Genomic DNA, 25,567 nt, shown 5'->3' with positions numbered 1-25,567 from the left:
AATTTTTTATTATCCTGAGGACTTTATTTTGAAATGTGTAATTTATTTATGTAAGTGTTGGCAGCATAGCCCCATGCGGGGGAGGCATATGACAATATGGAACGGAGGAGTGATTTATAAATTACCAACGCTAAATTAATGTACATGGTGGAGGATTTATTTAATATAGGGTTCAGATGCCTCAGTCTGTAATTAGTTTTGTGCAAAATACAGGATATGTGGGTACGGTAGGTTAATTTTGAGTCAGAAAGACTGAATGTCTTCCCAATAATATATAAGAATTCGATTCGTACCTCACAAGGAACATTTTACGCCTCCGCTACAAAGCCCAACCGGATAATGCTGTTCAGAGAAACGATCTCTGTTCATAGCGAGAAACATACGAAACACCCAAATACAGTCCGCTGGCAGAATGCAGCGTCTTATTGTTAAAGCACGTGGTATATATGTATAATGACCACCGTGCTATACAGAGTCGACCTGTGGGATGCATCTGGAGACTAATGTTATAACAAGTTATAAAATTTGCGTATTGCTTAAAACGTCTGCTGCCTTCATTCCATCTTCTTTACTTATCTCGAAAATCGTAAATAAGAAGAAAAAGTTGTACTGGTCATAAGAATTATATTCCGTTTTTCTCTGAAATTCTAGTTCCAAAAATTTTTCTCCTTAAATATTTAACAACTTAGGTTCAAGAGACGCGCGGAAAGACATGTAGGTCTTAAAAAAAAATTCTTGTCACTACAGCCCCAGTGGGCCTAGGCCTACCTCCATGAACTCGTTCACTTCGGTTTTTCTAGATCTTACACATTCGGTGGGACTCCTTGGGCGAGTGATCAGCTCGTCTCAAGGTCTCTACATGTACACAACACACAGAAAAACGCACACAAACATCCAGGCCCTGAGTGGGATTCGAACCCACGATCCCGGCTTCCGAGCGAGCGAAGACAGTGCATGCCTTAGACCGCTCGGCTACCGTGACCGGCTCTTAAATTTCAGTGTTGTTATTATACCAACATGACAATATATTGACAGTTTTTAGTAAAACTGCGAAACAAATTCTCTCAGCGGTCCTCATATTGTTACATACATACAGAGAGACACGTTGAAGCTGATAAGCTTATTTAAGTAACTTTAGCTTACCGACTCCTGACCTCTCAAGGCCTTGCTGGAACCCAGATCACTGCTAACAGAGACACAATATAAACCGCACTTGATCCGAAAGCCTCACCTTGGTGTATTGATTAATATCGGCCCCACCTTAAACTAGGAACTTTAGCGTGTGTTTATGAACGTGTGAGGAGAGTGAATTAATGGAAACCTCAACGCAATTGGACACTTCAACAGAGCCGAATCCAAAACCTGTGCCAACTGGCTGTCGATGGCAATTACTACAATTAAGTGAAACTCGTCTTTCCGATACTTCACCCAATATCGACGGCAGATTTGCGAGACTCACAGACAGAGCCTTGGATTGATTCTTCTGTTCTGTCATTGTGCCAGCTTTAAGCTAAACAAAGGGGACTTAGAGCTTTAGGTGTTACCGAAATCAGTACGCCGTAGACCCTCGATATAACGCGGGAGTACAACTTCAGTACCTGCAATATAAAGCTACCAGTGTGATAAGTGAAGTTGACATTTACCTAATTTTCAGATCCCTGTAATATTGTATGCAGTTTTTATGCAGTGATTGGTTCAGGCACTATACTACAAGGCTGAAGGTTGCGGGTTGGATTCTCGATGAGGTTATTAAATTTTTCAAATCACTAACACTCCCAGCTGCACTCTGGCCCTGAGATCGACTCCACCCCTAACAGAAACCAGAAAATTAATGTATAATCATCAGAATTTATATAAATTTTTATATTCCTGAAGAAATATAGAAATTTTGTCAATGAATAATCCGTCGAGTGTAACAACGTTCTTAGGTCACTTATTTATTTCACTCGCCTTACATGTTTCGGTTCAAGAGAAACAATTCAAATTAGAAATTATGTATTTTTCACAAGAATATAAGGAGTTTACGTGAGGTGATTCTTGCAGCAGGGTGTCTCTCACTACCACCCCCCACTACTACTTCTTCTTTCCCTTCTTCTTCTTCTTCTTCTTCTCCTCCATTCTCACATTGTATTTATGCGTTCCGTATGATTCTCACAATAAACAGCAATTATTTCCCTAAACAGCATTAACCGGTTGGTCTTTGTAGCTGAGACTTAATGTGTTTGCTGTGAGGTACGAACTGAATCTTTATATATTATTTAGAAGAACTTCATTCTAGAAAAGTTTAAAGAATCCACACGTTACGCAGTGTTGTACGGGGCTTTAGCCTTGGACGAATTCTGTGGAACTACGTTTGAAAATGTGGACTGGATTCGTCTGACTCAGGACTGAGTCCAGTGAGGTGGTGTAAACTCCGTAATGAGCCTTCAGACTTCATAAAAAGTTATATATTTCTTAACTAATTAAGCGTACATTAGATTCTGAAGAAGAGTTTATTTCCATGTAATTACCGGATAATTGTCTTCGCTCGCTGGAACACTGGAATCGTGGATTCGAGTCCCACTGAAGGCATGGATGTCTGTCTGCATTTTTTCTGTGTTTGTGATGTCTTGTGTAGGTAGCGGCCTTGCGACGGGCTGATCCCCCATCCAAGTAATCCTACCGACTGTCCTAGAATTAAGAAACTGAAGTGAAACAAAACGTTTCACGATGCCATATGCTCCAAAGTATGAGCAACAGGGAAATAAGAGAGAGAATTATTAAACATGATCGTCAGTTATGCTTTATGGTTTGATATAAGATCATGAACAGAAAGAGGAAACTGTGACGCGCCAACCTGTTTCCATAATGCTTTTCTGTCGTTTCATTCTCGAGTCCGACCCGCTTTGCTTCATTACCACTGATCTCAACTTTCACTGTCATAACGGCATCTTTCAATATACACAACCACTTCAGTAACGTTTCAGAGATTTGGAGAGCAGATAGCGAGTCCTGAGAAATTGTACGGCCAGATACGAGGTTCTCTCCAGCGTGTTACTCTCACGGAGACATTCCATTGGACATTCTGAGTAATTAGTTGGTCAACTTGACACCGCAGCGCCCACACCCTACTCTGTTCTGATTACTGGAACAGCCTTGTGACGTATGCATCTGTGAGAGTGATGTCAGAGTTTAAGGGGGCCGTCTTGAATCGGTAGAGGCTGGTGGTTCTGATGTGTAAAGTGATAAAGTGACTCGTAAGTGATCGTAATATTGAGGAATGTGTAATTCTGTGACCTTGGTGACTAATAGGCGTTTACATATGAAGCGTTTTCCAACAGGAAAATCTGGCTCAAGACTGTCCAATGGCAGCAGGTGGATCACACGCGGCCCGTCAGTTCGTTTTCTGAGCCCGGCGAGTATCTCTTTCGATTACTCGAAATATCTGTTAACGCTTTCCGCCCCCCTCTTTATATATATGTGACGAATCTTGTTGAAACGACTTTACAAAAAGCTGTTACTAAATGTTCAGTGTTATTGGCCTACTTTCCCCGTTTAAAAAAAAATAACAGGAGGCTTATGAAATCACCTTGCTGTCTCTTTGTCCTTCTGTCTGTGTTTCATAATAAGGAAAGTAAACTAAAAAGGAGGCTTATGATATCACCTTGCTGTCTGTCTGTCCATCTGAGTTTTATAATAAGGAAAGTAAACTAAAAAGGAAACTCATGAGATCACCTTGTTGTATGGGTGTGTTCGTGTCTATCTGTATGTGTGTGTGTGTGTGTGTGTGTGTGTGTGTATCTCCCTAATTTTTTTCGCTTTACGTGATGTCCGTCGTATTACTGGAAACTAGGCGAGCAGTTCTTCCCACAACTTTTCGTTAAACTGATAATAAAATATGGAATGAATCCCGCGGGACTCGGAACCAAGAATGACTGTGCTAACGAGGGCCAGCAGCAGTATACTGTACCCGCCCCGACCAAGAATTTCTTGCTCTCCAGTTGATTTCATAACGATACCTAACCTAAGTTACAGAAGTATGGAATTAGCATCATGTCATGATCATATGCAGTATTAATGCAATTGAGCGCCATTTTAGCGCTTGCTTTATAAGCATTGTCCATATGGAAGCATTTTGTACAAATATGGATCCAGTTCTTATTACTTAACTTGCGCCTTATGACAGATTGCTGCAGGGCAGACATTGAATAGGTGTTATAGAAAAAATATTTAAATGCGACCCTCAATGGTTTGAAGTTGAACAGGCCTGAACTGTCATAAGCAGAGGCCTTCTTGCAAAGCTGAAAGTCTCGCAACTAGTCAGGAGATCCTCTCCTTTTATGGAAGCCCAGGGTTCATAACTGAGTTCAGATCAGCCAGATGAATGCAATCTAGACTATATATCATTAAGATCATTTTTAATATTATTCTCTCACCTGTGCTTAGGACTTCTCGGCAGTCTCTTCTATTCAGGTTTCACACTAAAATATACGAATTTCTCGTCACTCCGTAAACCCATTGCATATAGTTTACAAAATGATATAAAGCTAAAGTTGTCCCTGTGCTTAATTAGTTAAGCACTACGCCATGAAGACATGGGGAAATGGAGGTATAATTCCACCTTTCTTGACCTCGGCACTAGATAGAGGTGAGAAAGTGTCCATTACTGAAAAGCTTTAATAATGAAACATACAACTTTCTAAATAAGGTATTGTTTATTTATGGTTTATTTAACTAAACTGTCAAGAGATCGGGTAATATACCGTCGAATTCGGATGGCTGTTGAAAATGGATTACAAAGGAAATGGCCGGCGGTAGACTGAGGTAATATCCCTGCGTTTTCTCGAAGGACTGAGGGAAACCGCGAAATATTCAAGATAGGTGGTATTGCGGGTGAGGCTCGAAGCCGATACTTCTCGGTTGCATTGCCGACTGAGCTAACTTGCTAATGTTAGAATATACTTTTCTGTTTTTTAATTCACTAGGTATACAGGCACGGATTAATTGAAGGTTCCGCAGTGAAGAAATTCCTCGCAGATTTGCGTTAGTCACTTGTTCTGTTGGACTCCATTGTGTCATGATGGCGGACAGTCTCGGCTATAGATAGGTCATACCGTAAGCTTCTCTGGTCTAATAATAATGTATGTGTGCCGTTGCATGTACCATCATCAGATTGCACGTACACTGGACGCTAAAGCTGCGCTTATACACACAAATCACGTAATGTTATATCACGCGGCCGTTTGAACAACTAACGGTTTGTATCTCACTGTGACGTTTGACCTTTAAGTGTCAGAGAATGTTACATGCTCCAGCACTGTGTTACTCCCGCGATAAGAGGCAGCCATAAATGTATTGATAACTCCTTGGAGTCTGGTATAAAGTATACTTCTTCGATAGAGTGGATAGAAACGAGACGTTAAGATTGATGTCAGGAATAATTACATTATGTCTTAAATATGAGAATTACAGATGTGTTCAGTTTTAAATCTGTGAATACAGTGTTTCTTTATGTTAACAAATGTGACAAGATGAAGTACATTTATGTACACGGATGTTAACGTTTTTAATTAACAGTTACAGACCTCACAAAATGAAGTGTCTCCTTATTACTTTTGCGTGTGTGCGTCTATTGTTCGTGGAGTTAGTGCAACAGTGAGTTATATGTAGTGGAAGTAATGATGTTGCTGAAGACAGAGGATAACAGTGAAATATGAATAATACAAAAGAATTTGAACCGTTTCGGATGAGAATTGCAAAGAGTTTGGCCTTACCGTGTGTTAGTTTTCGATATGAAATTCCGGAAACTTCAGAAAATTGTCACCTTACCAGTTTTCGCACGAATCTGCCAGAAGATGTTAATGACGCAGAAGTTCAGGTAAATAATTCTGTTTAATACCATATTTAATTTATTTTTCTGTCAATAAGAAAGAGATTTCATTTAACATTTCGAAGACTGAGTTTCTTCTAAAAAATAAATAACTCCATGGAACTGAGCCCTTCTTGAGAAGCCGCCAGTCGCTCATCTACTCAAGAATTTCTCAGCATTTTATGGAACCCGAAGGTTCATTACCGTGTTCACAAGAGCCCTCTACTGGTCCCTGTCCTCAGCCAGATTAATCCAGTCCATACCACCCCTACCTATCTCTCTAAAATCCATTTTAATATTATCATCCCACCTACGTCTGGGCCTTCCTACTGGTTCATTCCTTGTGACCTTCCCACCAAAATCCTATATGCATTCGTAGCCCCATGCGCGTTACATACCCTGCCCATCCCATCCTTAGCTCTTTGGCTCCAAATAATATATTCCTAATAATAATTAGGATTATACTAATAATAGAATGAAATAATATATTCAAAAACCTCGTCATCATTTTATAGTATTAGACCTATTGAGACAATTTAAGGATACTACAAAAACATTATTCCGTCGTTTTAGAGGTCTTCCTGTTTTCTGTTTTATTTGGGTTGAAATTTTAAGGTCCTATTTGAAATCCGACAAAAGATTATTTGTCAATATGTTCTTTCCAATTTCCTGATTATTTGTCTACTTCTCTGCCTGAGGAATTCGCAATTTTCCATAATTTATTCGTACAGTGTGTTCTAAAATTCGCTTTACCGAGAGTATAATAATGTTATAATGAAAACTACTTTATTTACAAGCAAACACACGCTCCTCATTGTCGCCTTGTGTTGTTCGTTGGTTGTAAATAAAGTATCCCCACCAGGAACGTTAATATAATCTTGGTATAGCGACTTTTAAAACATCCTGATTATTTTACGGTCAAAAATTCGAGTAATGTTCATTTTGCCTATCTCATCCCTATATTGCAGGACCTTAACATTTATACTGACGTATTAAAAAGGCAATTATATTTCATTTTCTTTAAAGGCTTTCAGGATATCAAACTGCTTATGCCTTGTGAATTTTAAATGAAAATACTCGTACACAGCTCAAAAAGGCTTCCCCAGTCTCAGAAATCAGTTATATTTAGCCCAGACATTGCAGTATATCGAGTTTTCTTGTTGCAATTGGAAAACAATACGCAGAGTTCAGAGTTTTGGCTTGTTGTGCGGTTATTGGAGGGCTAAGAAAGGCATTGTAATTCAGATTTCTGTAAGCCCCAGAACAACCAATAATTCACAGAAAAAACAAATACTTTTCTGTTAGGAAAAGCAGGCAGAGATACGCGGTACGTCGCAGTGCAGTTATATACGTTAGAAATTTTATATCCGTTGATAAATTAATTTGCGAGTATTATATTTCATTCTTATTTCCGCAACTGTTGTTTAATGTTCAGACGGCTCTAAGGTTTTTCTCCACTCTGTCACATCAAGTTCATTTGTTGAAGCCGTTTGCGCTTTTGGCCATACAGCCATCATCGGGTACATCTCTACCTTGTTGGTACACTATTGTTCTCGTGTTGAGTGAAGCGTTAATTGAAATTTCATTTAAATTTATAATTAAAAATTTAAGTTTGTAGCTAAAGGGGAGTCGGGATAGCTTAGTCGGTATGGCGACTGGCTACTGGCGGGACGACTGACGGGTCAGAGTTCGAGTCTCGGTAAGGCTAAGAATCTTCTCCGCGTCGTCCAGACCGGCTCTGGAGCCCACACAGCCTCCTGTACAGTCTAGTTAAAATCTGTCTTCTTGTGAATTTTGAAATTTGTCATTCACACAGTTTAACTGATCGGTGCTGAGAAACTTTTGGCCCGATTTGCACGTACATAAAACAAGAAAAGATGTCCATATCAACGTGTGTCCGGGAACATTTAATTTGTGATTTATAGCTGAAGGAATGCATGTTGGTGTTCTGGCACATTTTAGCCGTGCTGTTGTTGATAAGAAAGAGATATTACATACCGTTTATAATTCCGGTACTTACTGTTCAAATGACAAAATTGGAACAGTTTACCTAGTATAATACAATTTCGGAAATTCCACCGTCAACATCAATGAACTTTGCAACTCGTGTGACAACATGGCGTGTTGCTCGTCTGCTGTAGGATGTACTGTGTACTGTACAGTGAAATAGCCCTCTCTCGGTGCAACTCGTGTGAGGACTTGGCGTGTTGCTCGTCTGTACAGGGTACTGTGTACTGTACAGTGAAATAGCCCTCTCTCGGTGCAACTCGTGTGAGGACTTGGCGTGTTGCTCGTCTGCTGTAGGATGTACTGTGTACTGTACAGTGAAATAGCCCTCTCTCGGTGCAACTCGTGTGAGGACATGGCGTGTTGCTCGTCTGTACAATGAAATAGCTCTATCTCGGTGCAACTCATGTGAGGACATGGCGTGTTGCTCGTCTGTAGGCTGCAGTGTACTGTACAGTGAAATAGCTCTATCTCGGTGCAACTCATGTGAGGACATGGCGTGTTGCTCCTCTGTAGGGTGTACAGTGAAATAGCTCTATCTCGGAAACGGTTCGGAGTAGGACACAGTACATATACAGTTTTTGCTTAGAATGACCGATGCTATGACCTCCCAGAATATTGAACTTTCCTTCTGGAGAACTGTGCATGTAGATGCTGATGCTTATGCCTAAAACTGAAAATTCAGAAATTAAATAAGGTAGGCCTGTAAATTATTTACGTTCAACGTTGCTATTTATATATAAATATCAAAGCGACGCCCTGGCCACGCAAAAGAACAACGGGACTCAACTACAGTCCTTCTAGTTATGAAATTACTTCCGACATTTGATACTTCCTCCCTTTTTGAATATAAATATTGTCCTCATTACTAAAGAAACTCCTTGGAATTGTGAACCAGTCATTCAGTCCTATTTAATTACGTATAATTTGGGTCAGAAGTCGTCTGTCCGAACAGATGGTTAATACACAAGAAGTGGAATAGTTCCTTGTCAACAGACGGTTTTTAGAAGGCCACAGATCGGCGGAGCTCATAACCGCCTGTGTGTTGTAGCACACAGCGGTGCGTCGCTAATGGTTCCTTACAAAGATAGCTGCTACTGTGCGTATTTCTTGACCTGGCCGCTCACAGCATAATGCGCAGTGGATATAGTCGCGTGTACTGAGATAAGGTTTATGGGATGTATACGGGTTATAGCAGGCTCTGAGGTTCAGTGTCTCACCATCAAACAGTGCAGCTACAACCAATGCCTGGCTACTTACTGATGTATTTCTCGCTTCTCCTTGCGCGTAACGGAGATGGTCAGGTTTAAATCCATCGCATGTACAGACGATGGTCAGAAGAGAACAAGGGATTTCTTACAGAAAACAGAACTGAACCTCCAGGTTGCATGAAAGATTGATAATTTCCTGAGCTCCGGGCTACCATTATGCTGTTAAGAACGGCTGAGCGGCAAGGTTAGCTTAGCGGAAACGCTCTAGACTTGTACTCGGGAGGTGCTCGATTCGAAACCGGTTATTCTTAATGAAGTATTTAGTGGTTTTGCTCAGTGTCTAGATAAGACCACAGCCACTTTCTCCCAATCTTTTCCAATTCATCCTTCATCTGACATCCTAACCAATTGACCCTATTTAATCTAGCTACTGACAGCATCGTAAAAACAACCCAGAAGGAAGTAAACACCCTTCTGTGGAGTTAGTTAAGAGGTGATGAACCAACGTGATATATTATTATTATACTATAGTGTGACAGTAGACAGGTTGTGAATTGGCAAATAGAATTTCTGACCACTTATACACACAACTCGTAAGTACAAATAATCACAGCTCCCTCGCTGATCTCCGCACTTCACAAATCACTTCTGCAAACACTAAGTCTTCTCCAGCTTTCAATGTCTTCACTAATCGTTTCCTGGTAACGGCTTCTAACAGTGTAGATTCTTCAGCTTCTGTGCTCGCGTCGATATTCTCCGATGAATATCCCGCAACTCAACTGTCCCTCAACTGCCCTCGTCCCTTGCTTATAACATCTCTGCGCGGACCACAGAAAACTCCGTTTCCACAGTTTCATTGTTGCATTCGGATACGTTGCCGATTAATCTTGTTTACTGAGCCGTTGCCTACAAACGGCCGCTGGTTACAGAGTCACCGCTTAGCAAAAAGTCTGTACATCACAGTATGAACAGTATTGCTTGTAGGGTGTCACAAAGTGTAATCTTGTAGAAGTTTAATGACGTTTCGAAGGAACGTACTGCCTTCAACTTCATGGTTCCGGAGTAAGACGAGAGAGCTACAAGCAAGCGGATTATTCGGATTACTCTTTCGCCATGAAGATGGAGGCAGTGCGCTCGTCCTCCAAAAAGAATACTGTTTTTTGTCATCGCTGTAAGAAAACTCAGCTCTAGCAATATAATCTGTATTTATAGAATATGGTTTACAGTAACTAACAGAATGTTCTCGATAACTTTGCTGTCTAAATTAAGCATTATTTGGATATTAAGAAATTAAAAAATATTGGCGTGATTAACCTTACAAAGTATGAAATTAATTAATATTCTGACATGGAGCCTGAGAGCTAGAATAAGGGACCAGAAAACAGCTATTTCTAGGCAACGGCTGTGTAATCACGCAACAGTATCAGGGCAATCGCTAATCAACGTGCGCATACAACAATTGAGTAACTGTCGGAAGCGGTGTTTTCTTTGCGGTCCGCGTCGACGTCAGAAATGGCAACCCACGTCGACAAAACCGCAACTCTATGACAGTACAAAAAATCTGGCCTTGGGCCCCAGATGGGTCTTGGCACCAAGGCTGGCCGACTGACCGTAGGTCTTAACGTGACTTTGGCTTGTGAGTTAGCTCAGCTCGGATGCCAGTCCGGAATTGACAGCTGAAGTCGGAGGTTAGCAGCTGGAAACCAGTTCAGTTAGTGGCTAGCAGCCGAAGGGAATATCAGCTGCAGCCGGCCGTCAGAGTATGAGGTTGGCGTGAGATGGTCGCCAACCTGCGAGGACATGAGCCCGGAAGCAGAGGAACGTCCGCAATTGGAAGCCGTTATCAAGCAACGTTACTGAGGACACTAGTCTGTGTGATAATGATATTTGAAATGTATTCACGAGTTGTATAAATGTGTAATATATCCAGTTATCAGTCAAAAAAATCTATAGTCACTCGATCACGTGACAATATTACAAAAATATTTTTACCTTACAGAAAACATCCTATATCTACAAAAAAAGACTAGTGGTTAATGCTGATTAAGGTAATATTCCCTGATTTTTCTAAGAATCTCTCCGTTGGCAAGATACAGAGTTTCCTGTCAGTTTATAATAGTGTCTTATGTACAGTAACCACTGTACTTTAAGCTTTTAAATACTAATTTCATAACTTTTAAGTACTAATTTCATCGCTAGCTCTACTTCTTTGACAAATAGGTGATATTTTGAAAGGTGTATGATTCCCTTTCCTGGGTGATTCATTCACACCTAAGGTTTGCTACGAATCAGATAGGATATATTACCTCATGCAAGGACATAGCATCATTTATCTTCAACAGAAACCATTTCTGGTTAAGGCAGGCAGGCTCGTTGCCAGAAGTCAAACAAAAGCCTGAAGCTGGTCCATTGTCACGATCAAACTCGCTCATCCCCGGGGCCTTGCTTTCTTACCTGGAAATCGATGATAGCCGCAGTTGATGAACGCGGTGAACGGATTGTGCTCATTTATTTGGGTTTCAGCAAGAATGTGATTTATATGACCAGTTTACGTGAAATTGTTCAGACTGTAATCCTTGCGCTTTTTCTAAACAAAGGAACGGCATTTACACTGGGATGGCAGTTTGTTAGGCAGCCGTATCTCGTTAACTCTTTAAAGATGGAAACTCTTCAGAATGGTATATAAAATTTAAGTCCGTACCTCACAGGAAACACATTACGTCTTCGTAACAAAGGCCAACCGGTTAATGCTGTTTAGGGAAATAATCTCTGTTTATTGTGAGAACCATACGGAACACATAAATACATTGTGTGGGCAGAATGCAGTACATATAAATTCAGTTGGTACCTCACAGGAAACACATTACATCTTCATAACAAAGGACAACCGGTTAATGCTGTTTAGGGAAATAATCGCTGTTTATTGTGAGAACCATACGGAACAGACAAATACACTGTGTGAGCAGAATGCAGTACATATAAATTCAGTTGGTACCTCACAGGAAACACATTACGTCTTCATAACAAAGGACAACCGGTTAATGCTGTTTAGGGAAATAATCGCTGTTTATTGTGAGAACCATACGGAACAGACAAATACACTGTGTGAGCAGAATGCAGTACATATAAATTCAGTTGGTACCTCACAGGAAACACATTACGTCTTCATAACAAAGGACAACCGGTTAATGCTGTTTAGGGAAATAATCGCTGTTTATTGTGAGAACCATACGGAACAGACAAATACACTGTGTGAGCAGAATGCAGTACATATAAATTCAGTTGGTACCTCACAGGAAACACATTACGTCTTCATAACAAAGGACAACCGGTTAATGCTGTTTAGGGAAATAATCGCTGTTTATTGTGAGAACCATACGGAACAGACAAATACACTGTGTGAGCAGAATGCAGTACATATAAATTCAGTTGGTACCTCACAGGAAACACATTACGTCTTCATAACAAAGGACAACCGGTTAATGCTGTTTAGGGAAATAATCGCTGTTTATTGTGAGAACCATACGGAACAGATAAATACACTATGTGGGCAGAATGCAGTATATATAAATTCAGTTGGTACCTCACAGGAAACACGTTACGGCTCCGCTACAAAGCCCAACCGGTTAATGTTGATTACGGAAATAATGGCTATTTATTGCAGGAACAATAAGAAACGGACAAATACGTGCAGTGACTACTGGGCGTTGCAAGGTTAACGTTACCCAGTATATCGTTAATTCATCACGAAAAGTAAAGGTAAAATTTTCCCTCTGCTTAATTAATTAAGAACCATACCATGAAGACGCATGAGGGAGTGAAGTTATGGCTCCACCATTCTTGACCTTGGCACGAGCTGGAAGTGAGTTGTCAGCACGTTACGGTCGCTTTACTCTTCGGGAAAGAGCCCCTTGTTATCATTGGATAGGAATCTGGCTGGGCGTTAGAATGTAGAGAGAAATCTCTTACCCCTGGCGGGAATCGAACCCTGAGCCTTCAAGCCAGTAGTCCGTCGCTATGCCGACTGAGCTATCCCAAATCATTATAACGCGTTTTATTCTGGGATCAGTTTTTGTAAGTTAATGGAGAGTTGAGGGAATTGAAATACCAGAATTCAGATGTTGAAAAATGACGTCTCTGCAACTGTTGGTGTTGATGAAGAAGGAAAGAAATCCAAATACAAGTTTATTAACAGATTTCCTGAACAGGATGGGTGGCTCTGTGGATGCCGCAATTGAAAATGGCAGAAATGTCGAAAGCAGCACTAAAATGAAGAGAGATATTAATGGTAATACGTATCATGCTACAGAGAGTTCTTAGAGAGAAAATGCTTCAGGCTTGGCATCAATTTTGATGCACTTTTATTAAAATTAAAGCCAAAAATCACTCGGAAACGTGCCGCAACGGGGCTCACCTACTAGCGCATAGAGCCACTCTGTATACATTATACATATTTTTATAATGAATTTACAATAAATCGATAATTGTAACTCTGTTTAGTAGTTGTTCCGGTCTATAAAACCGAAATTAACGGCCGTGGGGATTCGTTGCGCTGACCACGCGACACCCTCAATCCGCAAATTTGGCACTTCGCCGACAAGCGGCGGTCGCTCGGTCGGTATAGTTCGCTTGCGCACTAAAATCAGGGAGTTTTTTTTAGTAGTTGTATTTAGTTTTTTCATCGGCGCTACAGCCCCAGTTTGGGCCTTGGCCTAGCTCCATGAAACTCCGTTTCACTTCGATTTACTAGATCTTAGACATTCAGTAGGACTCGTTGGGCGGGTGATCAGCTCGTAGCAAGGACTCTACCTGTACACAAGCACAGAAAGGCGCACATAATATACAAACACCAAACATCCGTGCCCTGAGTGGGATTCGAACGCACGATCCCAGCTTCCAGTCTAGCGAAGAGAGTGCATACCTTAGACCGCTCGGCTACCGTGACCGTCGTATTTAGTTCGCAATTGTAATAAATACGGATTTCGTTGGAAGTGACTGAAATTGTATGTTTAACTTTATGGTATTCTTCAGCGCTCTAGGAATTGCCAGAAATTTATGTAAGCATAATTATACTCACGATTATTATCATTTCTATTTCGCTCCGGCTTCATCTAGTCCTCTACCTTACGATATGCTTTTTCACCTCCGCTATGTTAAGTCACCACTTGTTTAGTAATGAGATTTCGTCTTTTCTTTTGGGGGATGTTCCTACCAATTTCCTCTGTCTTGTTCTGTTTCTTTTTACGAAAAAATTCAAATTGATTCCTCATGTCTACATTTCTTAGTCTACCTATTTTGTTGAAACCCTTCGTAGATCTTAAGAGAAAATCATCTGAGCTGCCTGTATTTTCACTCAGTCCACCCCGCGCTTCTTCATTGAGTTTTAGAAATTTTACCAGCAATCTATCAGCACCATTTACAGTCTGTCAAAGGTAATTAATTTTATTTGATACTAACCCGGGTTGAGTAATTGAGTTTTAAACTTGAATATTATTTAAGCGCAAATTGCCATCTACACTAAGGCGCGACAAAACCCACGCACGCCTCCACACACACACACAGAGCTCTAAATTGCCGACAGTGATTCAGTTCGCGGAAATTGCATTATTATATTCCTATATAGGTCCAGAAGTGTACAGTCAACTACCCTGAAGATGGAGACAGCAGGTTCTTCCGAAATAATATCAGTCAACAAAACTACACGGTGTCATGCCCCAGCCATAGTAACCGCGCTGAGAACCCCAAATCCCATAAGTGTTTGCCTGATGTTTAACAAATGTGCATAACTGCCAGTGTCGTGGGTCCCGCGCGGGACTCAGAAACAAGAGTGACTGTGCTGGCGAGCCAGCACCCATTTACACGATGCGACATAAGAAAAATATATCCTCTTCGTATAATTTAACGACGCTGCCATTAACTCGAGTTAGAGAAAACTACTTAATGAGGAGCTTCATAACTTATACTCTTCTGCAAGTATAATTAGAATGAACAAGTCACTGAGGATGAGATTGGCAGGGCATGTAACACGAATGGATAAGAGAAATTGATATAGGATATTGGTGAGAAAGCCAGAAGGAAAGACACCACTAGGAAGACTAAGACGTAGGTGGTTGGACAATATTAAAATGTATCTTAGATATGATGGGGTGCTATGGACTGAATTGATCTGGCTCAGGATAGGGACAAGTAGATGGCTCTTGTGAACAGGATAATGAACCTTCAGGTTCCATAAGATGCTTGGATGTTTTTGAGTAGCTGCACAGTTGGCAGCTTCTCAAGAAGGGCTCAACTCCGTGAAGTAAGTAATTTAGTTTGTTTGTTAGTCGGTAACTAGAATATGTACCGGTCACGGTAGCCGAGCGGTCTAAGGCATGCACTGCCTTCGCTCGCTTGGAAGCCGGGATATTGGGTTCGAATCCCATTCAGGGCATGGATGTGTGTGTGCGTTTTTCTGTGTTTGTGTACAGGTAGAGGCCTTGCGACGAGCTGATCACCCGCCCAAGGAGTCGTACCGAATGTGTAAGATCTAGAAAAACCGAAGTGAACGAAGAAGTTCATGGAGGTTGGCCTGGGCCCACTGGGGCTGTAGTGCCTCCCCCCCCCCAAAAAAAACTGAAATATGTAACTGCCCATTACAGGATTATTCATGAACTGGGAATGATTTGATAAGGAGCATTTGTCACGTAATCGCATAATTTTCCCCGCATTTGACTGGAGTGTGTAAGAAATCCCACAAAGAAACATCGGTCGGAATAATTTGTGACCCGGACGAAATTCGAACCTTGTACGTCTCGAATACGAGTGTAGAACTTTATTCCTGCACAGACCACCTCGACATTGATAAAGGAGGAAGGGCATAGCGCTGTTTGCGTCAAGTTGAATGGGGGACTGCGGGTATGTTTGGCATGTTCGTTTTACCTTCTTACTGTTGTTTACTGTTGCATGCCCAGTGAGCAATTGCCATAACTACCGAAGCAAGAAGAAACGCGCAGTTCCCGTTGGAATTTAGTTTTCCGGGTTATAGTTCCGTGATTTCCTTATTCCTTCTGGGTTTTCCTTCCTAGATATATGTTATATTAACTTTCCAGTTATTCAGACAAAGAAGCTTAATGTCACTAGCAGGTTACCACAGCGGAAACAAATTTTACTCGCATACGGGAGGGAATCAGCTTAGATCTCAGTAGTACTCTCTTAAATCTCTTGGGATTTCTCAGTCCAGCAAGGAAAATATGAGAATAGTATGTTAGAAAGGTCATATTCGCTATCTTTACCAATTCTTCCCGGTGCATTGTTATGATAATAATGTCTATTCGGCGCTCCTAAACTTCAGCAGTTGATATAGTGTCATACAGTAATTGAATGAAGACAATCTTATGTTTCACTATAGTTACAAACTTATTGACTGCATAATGAGGAGCTTCATAATTTTACTCTTCTCCAAATATAATTAGAATGATCAAGTCAAGGAGGATGGGTTAGAAGGTCATGTAGCACGAATGGAGGCGAAAAGGAATGCATATAGAATATTGTTGGGACAGCCAGAAGGAAAAAAGCCACTGGGAAGACCAAGGCATAGGGGGGTGGGCAATATTAAAATGAATCTTAGAGAGATAGGATTGGATGGTATGGATCAGGATTGGGATCAGTGGAGGGCTCTTGTGAACACGGTAATTAACCTTCGGGTTTCATAAAGTGCTGGGAAATTCTTGGGTAGCTGCAGAATTGGCGGCTCCTCAAGAAGGGCTCGGCTCCATGAGTAATTAAATAGGTAACAACTTACTGGAGGCACGTTGAATCGTAGTTGTTTGAGGCATTTTGCTACAAGCCGGAAGGTCGCGGGTTCGATTCCCGATGATATAATTGGATTTTTCAATTAACATATTACTCCAACCGCACTATGAGCCGGGGATCGACTCAAGTCTCTAACAGAAATGAGCACCAGGAATCTTCCTGGGGGTAAAGGGCGGCCGGCCCGTAAGGCGGACAACCTTACCGCCATCTGTGAGTCGATTGTCTAGAAAATGTGTGAGCCTCGACGTCTCACAACCCTGTGGATCTCCATTGACTCTTACGGGGATAGTTTTACCTTTACTTTCTTATCCTGAAAACTCTTGGACGGTCGGTAAAAGTAATCTTTAGCGGTTCATTCCAAGGAGATTTGCAGGCTACCCCCACCCGTTGGAAGACCGCCTCTCTTTCCCTTTCAATAATATCCTGTCGGGGCACATATACTGACATCGTCGTGAAATAATCAAGTATCCGTGACCCAGAATGTGGAATGAAGCGGTCGTGACCTGACTGTGAGCAGCCCGCTGTCGTGGCACTTGCCAGTATCGGTTGAAATAAAACTGTAAAGAATCGCATTGCTGGCCTCGGAGCCGAGATTTGAACTAGGAACTTCCGAATACGTTGGAGCGTTAGCCACCAATCGAGACGATAAGAAAAACTGTTATGTAAACTGTTGTTCTATGAAAAGTTGATTGTTCAGAATTCCGTCGTTTCCGAGTGTTTATAGTAATTTAGTACGGACGTTTAACAGGCATATTCAGACCGTTCAAGGGATACATAATCGTCCCTCCCTCTTTTATAGTACACTTCAGAGTGCCTATGGAAAGTCTTCCTATAGGTACGAAATGCGAGCATCATCGCAAAATATCTAAACTCCTGCGTAATTTATATGGACACTCTAAACTTTGTCCCATTTATCTAGAGACTTGGTAATATTGCGCCTGCTTCCCCGTTTACGCTCTTTACATTCAAGTTCAATAGAGTATAGCGGAAGCGGTGAAATTGGTGTAGAAAAGGGGGCAAACTGTGGTGAAAACGCAGAGTATTGACAGGGAGTCATTCGTCCCGCTGTTTCGAATTCGGGATGTAAAAAGATAAAGATGTCCCTGTAACAAGCCGTGAAGGCCCATAGGGTTGTGAGGCGTTGAGGCTCCCACATATTCTAGACAATCGGCTCGCAGAACACGGGGAGGTCGTCAGCCTTAAAGGTTCGGCCACACAGAACACTACGTACGCGACGCACTCTACGTACGCTATGTTCGCTCAACGAACAGAAAAATATCTCCCATACAAGCCGTGAAGGCCCATAGGGTTGTGAGGTGTTGAGGCTCCCACATATTCTAGACAATCGGCTCGCAGAACACGGGGAGGTCGTCAGCCTTAAAGGTTCGGCCACACAGAACACTACGTACGCGACGCACTCTACGTACGCTATGTTCGCTCAACGAACAGAAAAATATCTCCCATTATTACCAATGTGACTGGCCACACAGACTTCCGTACGCTACGTACGCTATGTTCCTTATGTTAGCTGCGTCGCAGAGTGTACACAGCGTACGTAGCGAACATAGCGTAGCGCTCTGTGTGGCCGAACTTTTAAGAGTCCCACAGACGGTCCGTCTTAGCGTCCGTTTGCTTGCGCAGTTCTAAGACGTCAGGTAACGAAACGCTGAAGAGGGCACAGTCATTCCGTTTTGTTCTCAGTCTTGTCGGATCGTGCACGAAGCAACATGTTGGATGAACTTTTAATTTACACCGCTCTGGCGTTAGCTTTGAGATCAAAAAACCAGAAAGAAAGAGACTAGGTCAAAATGGGCAGACAGGCTTGTATTACCGCCCTCTTAGTGCCTGAATAGTATTGCAGGGAGTGGGAGTCGATGGCATACGGCCCCTCTGCTCCGATGACCACTTTGACGCTGCCTTACCTGGTGTTGCTGCTACTGAAGTTGCTAGGTCGTAGCTGGTTTCGGCTTGACCCGGCTCCACCGCTTCATTCCGTTGAGACTATTGGTGGTTGGAATTTATGATTCGATCTGATAGTATGGGCGCCAGCAAACAGCTAGAGGCTGTTTACGATTCATAGTAAGTGGGGAAGGAGTGAGCATGTGAAAGCTGACGGTGGGTTTGACTAGCTAGTGGAGATGAGTCTCTCTTCAGGTCGGATACGGGTCAGGCTCGGACAAGTGAGGGTGAAGCACCTCTAATTAACAAAATTCACTGTACCACCACAACACTTTATTCTTGTTCTTCTTAAAGACACTCGGCTGCGTAAATTCAAACAATCTGATTTAGTTTCGGCTTACAAGCAGCTGGTGTTACACTTACACAAAAATGCACTCGATTAGCTCGCCAAATTCCTTTGTGCCGCGCTCTTGTTGATTAAGCTAAATCTCAATATGAGTTTATGAGAGCAAAATTTTGTACTTCTTAGAATTTTCTTTTAGCGCGTGTGATGCGGGGTTTGCCTCCGCCAAGTTCGACAGTTGATAGACGATTAAAAATCTTAGACTGAACTCTCTGCCGAGCCAGAGGTCCTAACTGAGTTGTATCTGCCTATTCTCCTCTCCTCCTAATTTCCCTGATAGGCTGATTCAAATAATGGGAGTTGGCTTCATTTTGGTTCCGGCCAATGACGGATTATTTTTGAGGGAATTTCACCCTAAACGACCAAACGGCGAAATTGACAGCGATGCAACTTATGAGGGGTCGCTAATGATCTCCTGGCACTCCCAGTTTTGACTTACGGCTGGTAGAAACTGTCACTTCTCGAATTCTCAAAGTGTTTTGCCGCTGTAAGTCAAATTCTCAATTTCTAAAGAAACTCAGTGGGGTTTCTTGAAGTAGCATTTCTGCCCTTTTGGAAAATAACACCAGATGCTTGGACGCAAGGACTGGCAGATGTTCTTGTCCGCGCAAGTTTGGTCTATCTGCTCATCGCCTATTCCTTGTTCTTACCGTGTGTCTTAAACCTTTGTTTCTTCATAAATTCTTATTATTAACTCTTTATCAGCTACTGAAAAAAGGGGGGGGGGAAGGATTTCAATGATGCGGTTACACCTGATTACTTGAACGAAATAACCTCTTGCACACACACGGCCCATTAAGTGCTGGCTGGCCCCTTTACCCCTTAGGAAAATTTCTGGTACTCATTTTTATTAGAGGCTGGGTCGACCCTAGGGCCATAGTGCTGCTGGAAGGATTACGTCAATTTAAAAAAAATTCAATGACCTCATCAGGAATCGAACCCGTGACTTTTCGTCTTCTAGCATAGTGCCTCAACCAACTACGCTACCGCGTGTCCCCCGAATTCGAGATATTCCTAGTTAAAGTCTTGGCCTGGAGGCTTCTGTCGTGACTGAGTGCTTTTGGAATATTTTTGCAGCGAATCCATGCTGACGCTGGGGTAGCACCTCGGGTTATGCCACTACAATTTAGTTCCGTATCTTTCCAGTTCATTATTCATTATCTTAATATTCGACACGATATAGTCTGAACTGTTGGCAACGTGAGCAGTTAAACCACAATAGATATAGGAGCTGAGATAGCTTAGTGAGAGCAGTGACCAGGCTCTCTGCTGGGCATCCGCAAAATCGTAGTTCGGTTCCATGAAGAAGGCAAATATTTCTTCTTCTTTACAGCGCTCAGATCTTCTCTGGACACTGCCTAACCTCCTCTCCGATGGATGTTCTTTCCTCGGGGATAAACCGAATGTTGCCAAGTAGCTAACCACTCACACCCATCTAGTGCCCAATTTAAGAATACATGGAACTATACCTCCCCTATCGCGTACATCTTCATGGCGTGGTGCTTAATTAAGCACAGGGAGACAGTTACATTCACCACCCATCGTAAAATTCAACCCTATATTACAAAAGCTATCGACAGGGCCTTTAAATAAACCATAAATCCTTCTATATGCATAAATTTTGTAAGCGTGAAGATTTATCACTGCTATTTCCGGGTTGCTATAGCAACAAACTGTTGAGTGCTAACACATTGCATGTAAGTTATGTATTAGGTTACAAAGGAGATAGCAGCCTTTATTTGAGTGTACCGAATTTGTCTGGTGATCTTTTTTTTTATTATTGTTAGTGGGGTGGGACAGTACTGCGGCCACTTCTGGCCTATTGTACCAGCCCCAGATGATAGGTGAAGGTGATTGTGGAGCAATTGGTGGAATGAAGATTGGCAGGGGAAACCTAAGTACTCGGAGAAAACCTGCCCTAGCGCCACTTTGTCCACCACAAATCCCACTTGACCAGACCCGGGATCGAACCCGGGCCGCCGTGGTGGGAAACCAGCGACTAACGGCTTGAGCTATGGCGCGGCCTTGATGATGACCTACGTAAAGGTCGAAACATGTGGCCTACATCTGCTTACAGTGCACGAGTAAGAGACACCACGACATCTATTTTGTCTCCAGCTTGATAATGTCCTTCATGTTGTGTTGACGGTCCAGTTCACAAAAGTATCATATCTACTATCTGGGTATTAACAATATTGGTGAAATGTCTATTATATGAAGGAGATGGTTTACAATTAAATATTTGTGCGTGCTATTCGTGAGAGATATACGATTATCGTATCATTAGATGAGATGTAGTGGTGGAAAGGAATGCTTGAGAATGCAAGGAAAGTTAATAGTACGAAAGCTTATACAACAGATGACGAGACTTCCTGTTGGAGTTTCGACGGGTGTCATATTAATAAGCAAGTAAATAAATAAATGTGCGGTGATAGTAGAGAAACAATGTACAATTAGAGGAAATTAGATTTAATCCAAATGCTATCCAAGTTCTTAGCGGGTTTACATTGTGATAATGAGTCTGATAGGTGACGCTTCCAGAATAGAATGAGACAGTAAGATCCTCCGAAACGTCTAACAGTCTACCAGATTATACTATATAACATCCCAGAACACAGAAATTTCCGTAGTACATTACTTTTTTCTGTGTATTTCAAACCACTGGTACTATAAATGCTGAGAACTTTGGTTACTTGTATATATATCAGTGCTCATGTTCACTGTCAGTCATGCACGTACTTAGGCGATTGGCCAAAAGATGATCATAGGCCTACAGCTACGTACAACGCTGAGAACTTGTAACTTGTACACATTCCTAACCACGACGAGCCGAACCGTCTGTTTTCAGACTCTGCGGTCAGTGTACGAGTATATGGAAGCCGTCAAGTGGCGCTTCAGTCGACAGTTCCGTGAACTCGTTACAAACTGGAGTACAATATACGTTAAGTTACATTTTTATATTTATGAAGAGAAAGACATTAAGACTTTTTTTCTTAATTCACTTAGTGGTGGATGTAGTCCAACTGGGTCCACTCGGCACGGCGGCCACTGATTGGCCTATTGTACCCTGCCCCGGATGATTATAATGATGGAGAATTTGGTGGAATGAAGACTGGCAGGGGTGACAGATTTTTCCCCCCTTTGGCACTACAGTCCCAGTGGGCCTAGGCCTACCTCCATGAACTTCTCCGTTCACTTCGGTTTTACTAGATCTTAGATATTCGGTAGGACTCCTTGGGCGGGTGATCAGCTGATCGCAAGACCTCTACCTGTATACAAACACAGAAAAACGCACACAAACATCCATGCCCTGAGTGGGTTTCGAACCCACGATCTCGGCTTCCGAGCGAGCGAAGACAGTGTACGCCTTAGACCGCTCGGCTACCGTGACCGACGGGGAAACCGAATTACTCGGAGAAAACCGGCCCCAGCGCCACTTTGTCCACCACAACTCCCACTTGACCAGACCCGGGATCGAACACGGGCCGCCGCGGTGGGAAGCCAGTCACTAACCGCTTGAGCTGCAAACACCGAAGTGAGAACTTTTAAGGTTCTCCGTTAGTAGAATCTACACTGGTTGTCTGTAGAATAAATACTGACACTCTTGAGAAAATGATGATGAAGAATATAGTGGAAAGGATTTCTACATTCTGGAGAAAATGGAAATACCATGTAGATAGAATGGCTGGAGACGGGTAGCCGTAGATAGCACGGAATGATATGCCCAGGACGTACAGCGAGGAGAAAGCTAAGAGACGATTGAAAAAGTTTTTTAAGGGGTGTACAGGCATATAGCTCCCTAACGCATACAGAGAGGGAGCAGGTCGGTGAAGCTGTAAGCTCTTAATTCATCTGGCGTTCAATTCGAATCTTGGCTGGTACAGCGGCTATTTTGACTGAGGCTTTCAGTAGCTTGCCTTACTCCCTCCAAGTAAATTCCTGGATAGTACCTCGCTCAACCCACAGTCGCTTCCTTCCAAATGCTTTCCAATTTATCATTTACCACTCATTCTACCATTTGACATTATACAGTCTAGATTCTGACTAACTAACTTTGTGGAGATGAGCCCCTCTTGAGAAACCGCCAGTTGTGCAGCTGCTCAAGAATTTCCCAACATTTTATGGAACCCGAAGGTTCATTACAATGTTCAAAACAGCCCGCTACTGGTCCCTATCCTGAGCCAATTCAATCCAGTGTAGTAGAGAACACCGTTTCCCAGTTAAATTATTGCTGAATGTTAGGAATCTGTTGCTGCCATAACCATGCAACGGCCTTTAATTATATTAATTACTTAGCAATGCATCTACATTCTACATTATTCTGTCCCATGATACCCTATCTTAATCTATCCTAATACGTGTATATCTGTTCTGTTCTGTTTTATGCTATTCTAGCCTATGCTGCTCTATTTGTGTCCCATCCTTATCACTTCTGCTCGATTCTCCCCTTTCTGTGATACCCCGTCCTATTCCTTTGTGTGCTACCTTGTCCGGTTTTGTCTCATCCTTTTCTGTTTCTTGTTATCCTGTTCTGGTGTCTCCTACCAATCCTATTTCATTCTATTCTGTGATATTGTAACGTGTTTTTCTACTGAAGACGCCGTTCCGATTTTTAATTGGTTTATTTAACAACCTACAAGTCGTAGCTACAATTAATTATAACACTGTTGCGGGTTTACACACTTTACAAATCTTACACACTATTCTATTCACTCTATCCTCAGTAGTCTTCACGTATTTATAACGTGGAAGCTATACAAGTCTCCCTTAATTACACACTCCCAATATAACTGTACTACAGCACACAATCTTGAAGTCACACAATAAGTCTTCACTTGCTGACTTCTCACTATCACATCAAATCTTCTAACCACGCGTTCGGGTCTTCTTTCCGCGACTGCTGCTATATTCCAGCTGTCTTCGGCGACTGCTACATTTTAGCTGACTCCTTAGTCCAAGTCGAAGTCACATTGCTACCGATGGTCAGTCAGTCAGTAAGTCTTGGTGTCTAGCTCCATCTGGGGCTCATGAACAGATATATATTACTGTTTGGCATTTACGGTTTTGTTTTTGTGGGGCGCCCTCTCTGATGAGAGGACGGACCTGCCTTTTGTATATGCTGCTGGCCCTTGCCAGTGCAGTCTTTCTCGGGTCTGAGTCCCTTGGGACTCTAGACCATATTTTACTGTCTCAGATTTGAGACTTCCCTTTTCGTCGCCTCTTACGACTCGCAGGGTCACGGTGAAGGTCAGCGTAGGCAGTGTGGTTCTCTTATAAACCCTCAGCCGGACAACGGGAAAACACCTTGCTTCCCTGTTGCCTAGTCACCGTGTTTACAGGTCTTGCTGGGAATGCTATCGAGAGTTGTTTATTGCTGCATAGGAACCGCGGCATCCCCCGCTACGTCACCGCGGGTGAGGGGGGCAGAGTGTAGACTGGCCTGTTACCGTAGTAGCGACAGCGCCCGATGTTGTTACGTCACCGCTGGCGGGGGAGGGGATGTCCTCCATAGCGCAATACGTCACAATATTCTATTCCAGTCTATCCTACCCTATTCTATTATATTGTCCTATTCTTTTCTATTCCATAGCCATTTTTTAGGTTATTCAGTGGTACGTTCAATAATGCAGATCACATCGCCAAAGGACAGGATGATTGGTGAAGACTGAGTTGGAAAGGATGTCACCGGAATTTCTCATGGCCTGTTTTAAGCTACTACCGTTGAATCTTGCTGCATGTACTAAGGAATAAGTCGGAAACCGTCAAGTCAGGACAGCCAGTCCCCCGGCCGACAGTTCTACCCAGACACCGTATCCTTTGTAGCTAATATGAAAAATATTCTAGCCACTGCATGACCAAATACTGCTGCATTAGACAGTCTGTTACGTAGTTTGACTCTGTACTGGAATACTGCTGCACTGTTTCTTCTGCTGATTAAGAATAACAACCGAACAAGCTGACTTAACCATATATGAGTGTATATCACACATTGAACAGGCAACGTGATCTCCAGTATGCCGATTTTAGTTCCCATTGTACAGGGTGATTCATATAGAACTGGCTCGACGAAATGAGGTGTAATATAAAATATACCATACAGATATTAAAGTAATTTACTCATATCTATCTTGGATTGTGTGCCGTGATCAGAGCAGGTGTTGAAAGTGTCCGCCGTTTTCAAGTAGGCACTAGAAACACTCGCTGTTCAACAGTGTACTCCATGACTGTCGCCTGCGCACTGCAGACACGTTTCGGGATTATCCTTGTCCTTGCAGCATAAGGGCTGCCACGTGCCGGATCATGCGCACACCATTCGACTCAGCACGGCTCACGGATTATTATGTCGTAATTGTGAGCGGTTATATGCATCACCTGCGGAATTATTAGCAAATTCATCGGGCCGGTTCT

General features: G+C 42.4%; 1 protein-coding gene across 6 annotated transcripts in view; it reads left to right on the top strand.

The window, feature by feature from the left end:
- The window catches only part of LOC111865358, a 525,090-nt gene that overhangs the window by 399,461 nt on the left and 100,062 nt on the right, over positions 1–25,567 (top strand). The window contains exon 1 of one of the 6 annotated variants that reach the window (XM_033751790.1): positions 5,197–5,857. The exons of the other annotated variants lie outside the window; for them this stretch is intronic. Coding sequence (XP_033607681.1) covers positions 5,693–5,857 — 165 coding nt within the window. The 5' untranslated portion in view covers positions 5,197–5,692. Of the gene's footprint in view, positions 1–5,196; positions 5,858–25,567 lie in introns of those variants that run through there. 6 annotated transcript variants of the gene reach the window in all.

This window comes from Cryptotermes secundus, unplaced genomic scaffold, assembly GCF_002891405.2.
Source record: "Cryptotermes secundus unplaced genomic scaffold, Csec_1.0 scaffold114, whole genome shotgun sequence".
Lineage (NCBI taxonomy): Eukaryota > Metazoa > Arthropoda > Insecta > Blattodea > Kalotermitidae > Cryptotermes > Cryptotermes secundus.
The sequence above is the reverse complement of the archived record's forward strand: the minus strand, read 5'-3'. Positions and strand labels throughout refer to the sequence as shown.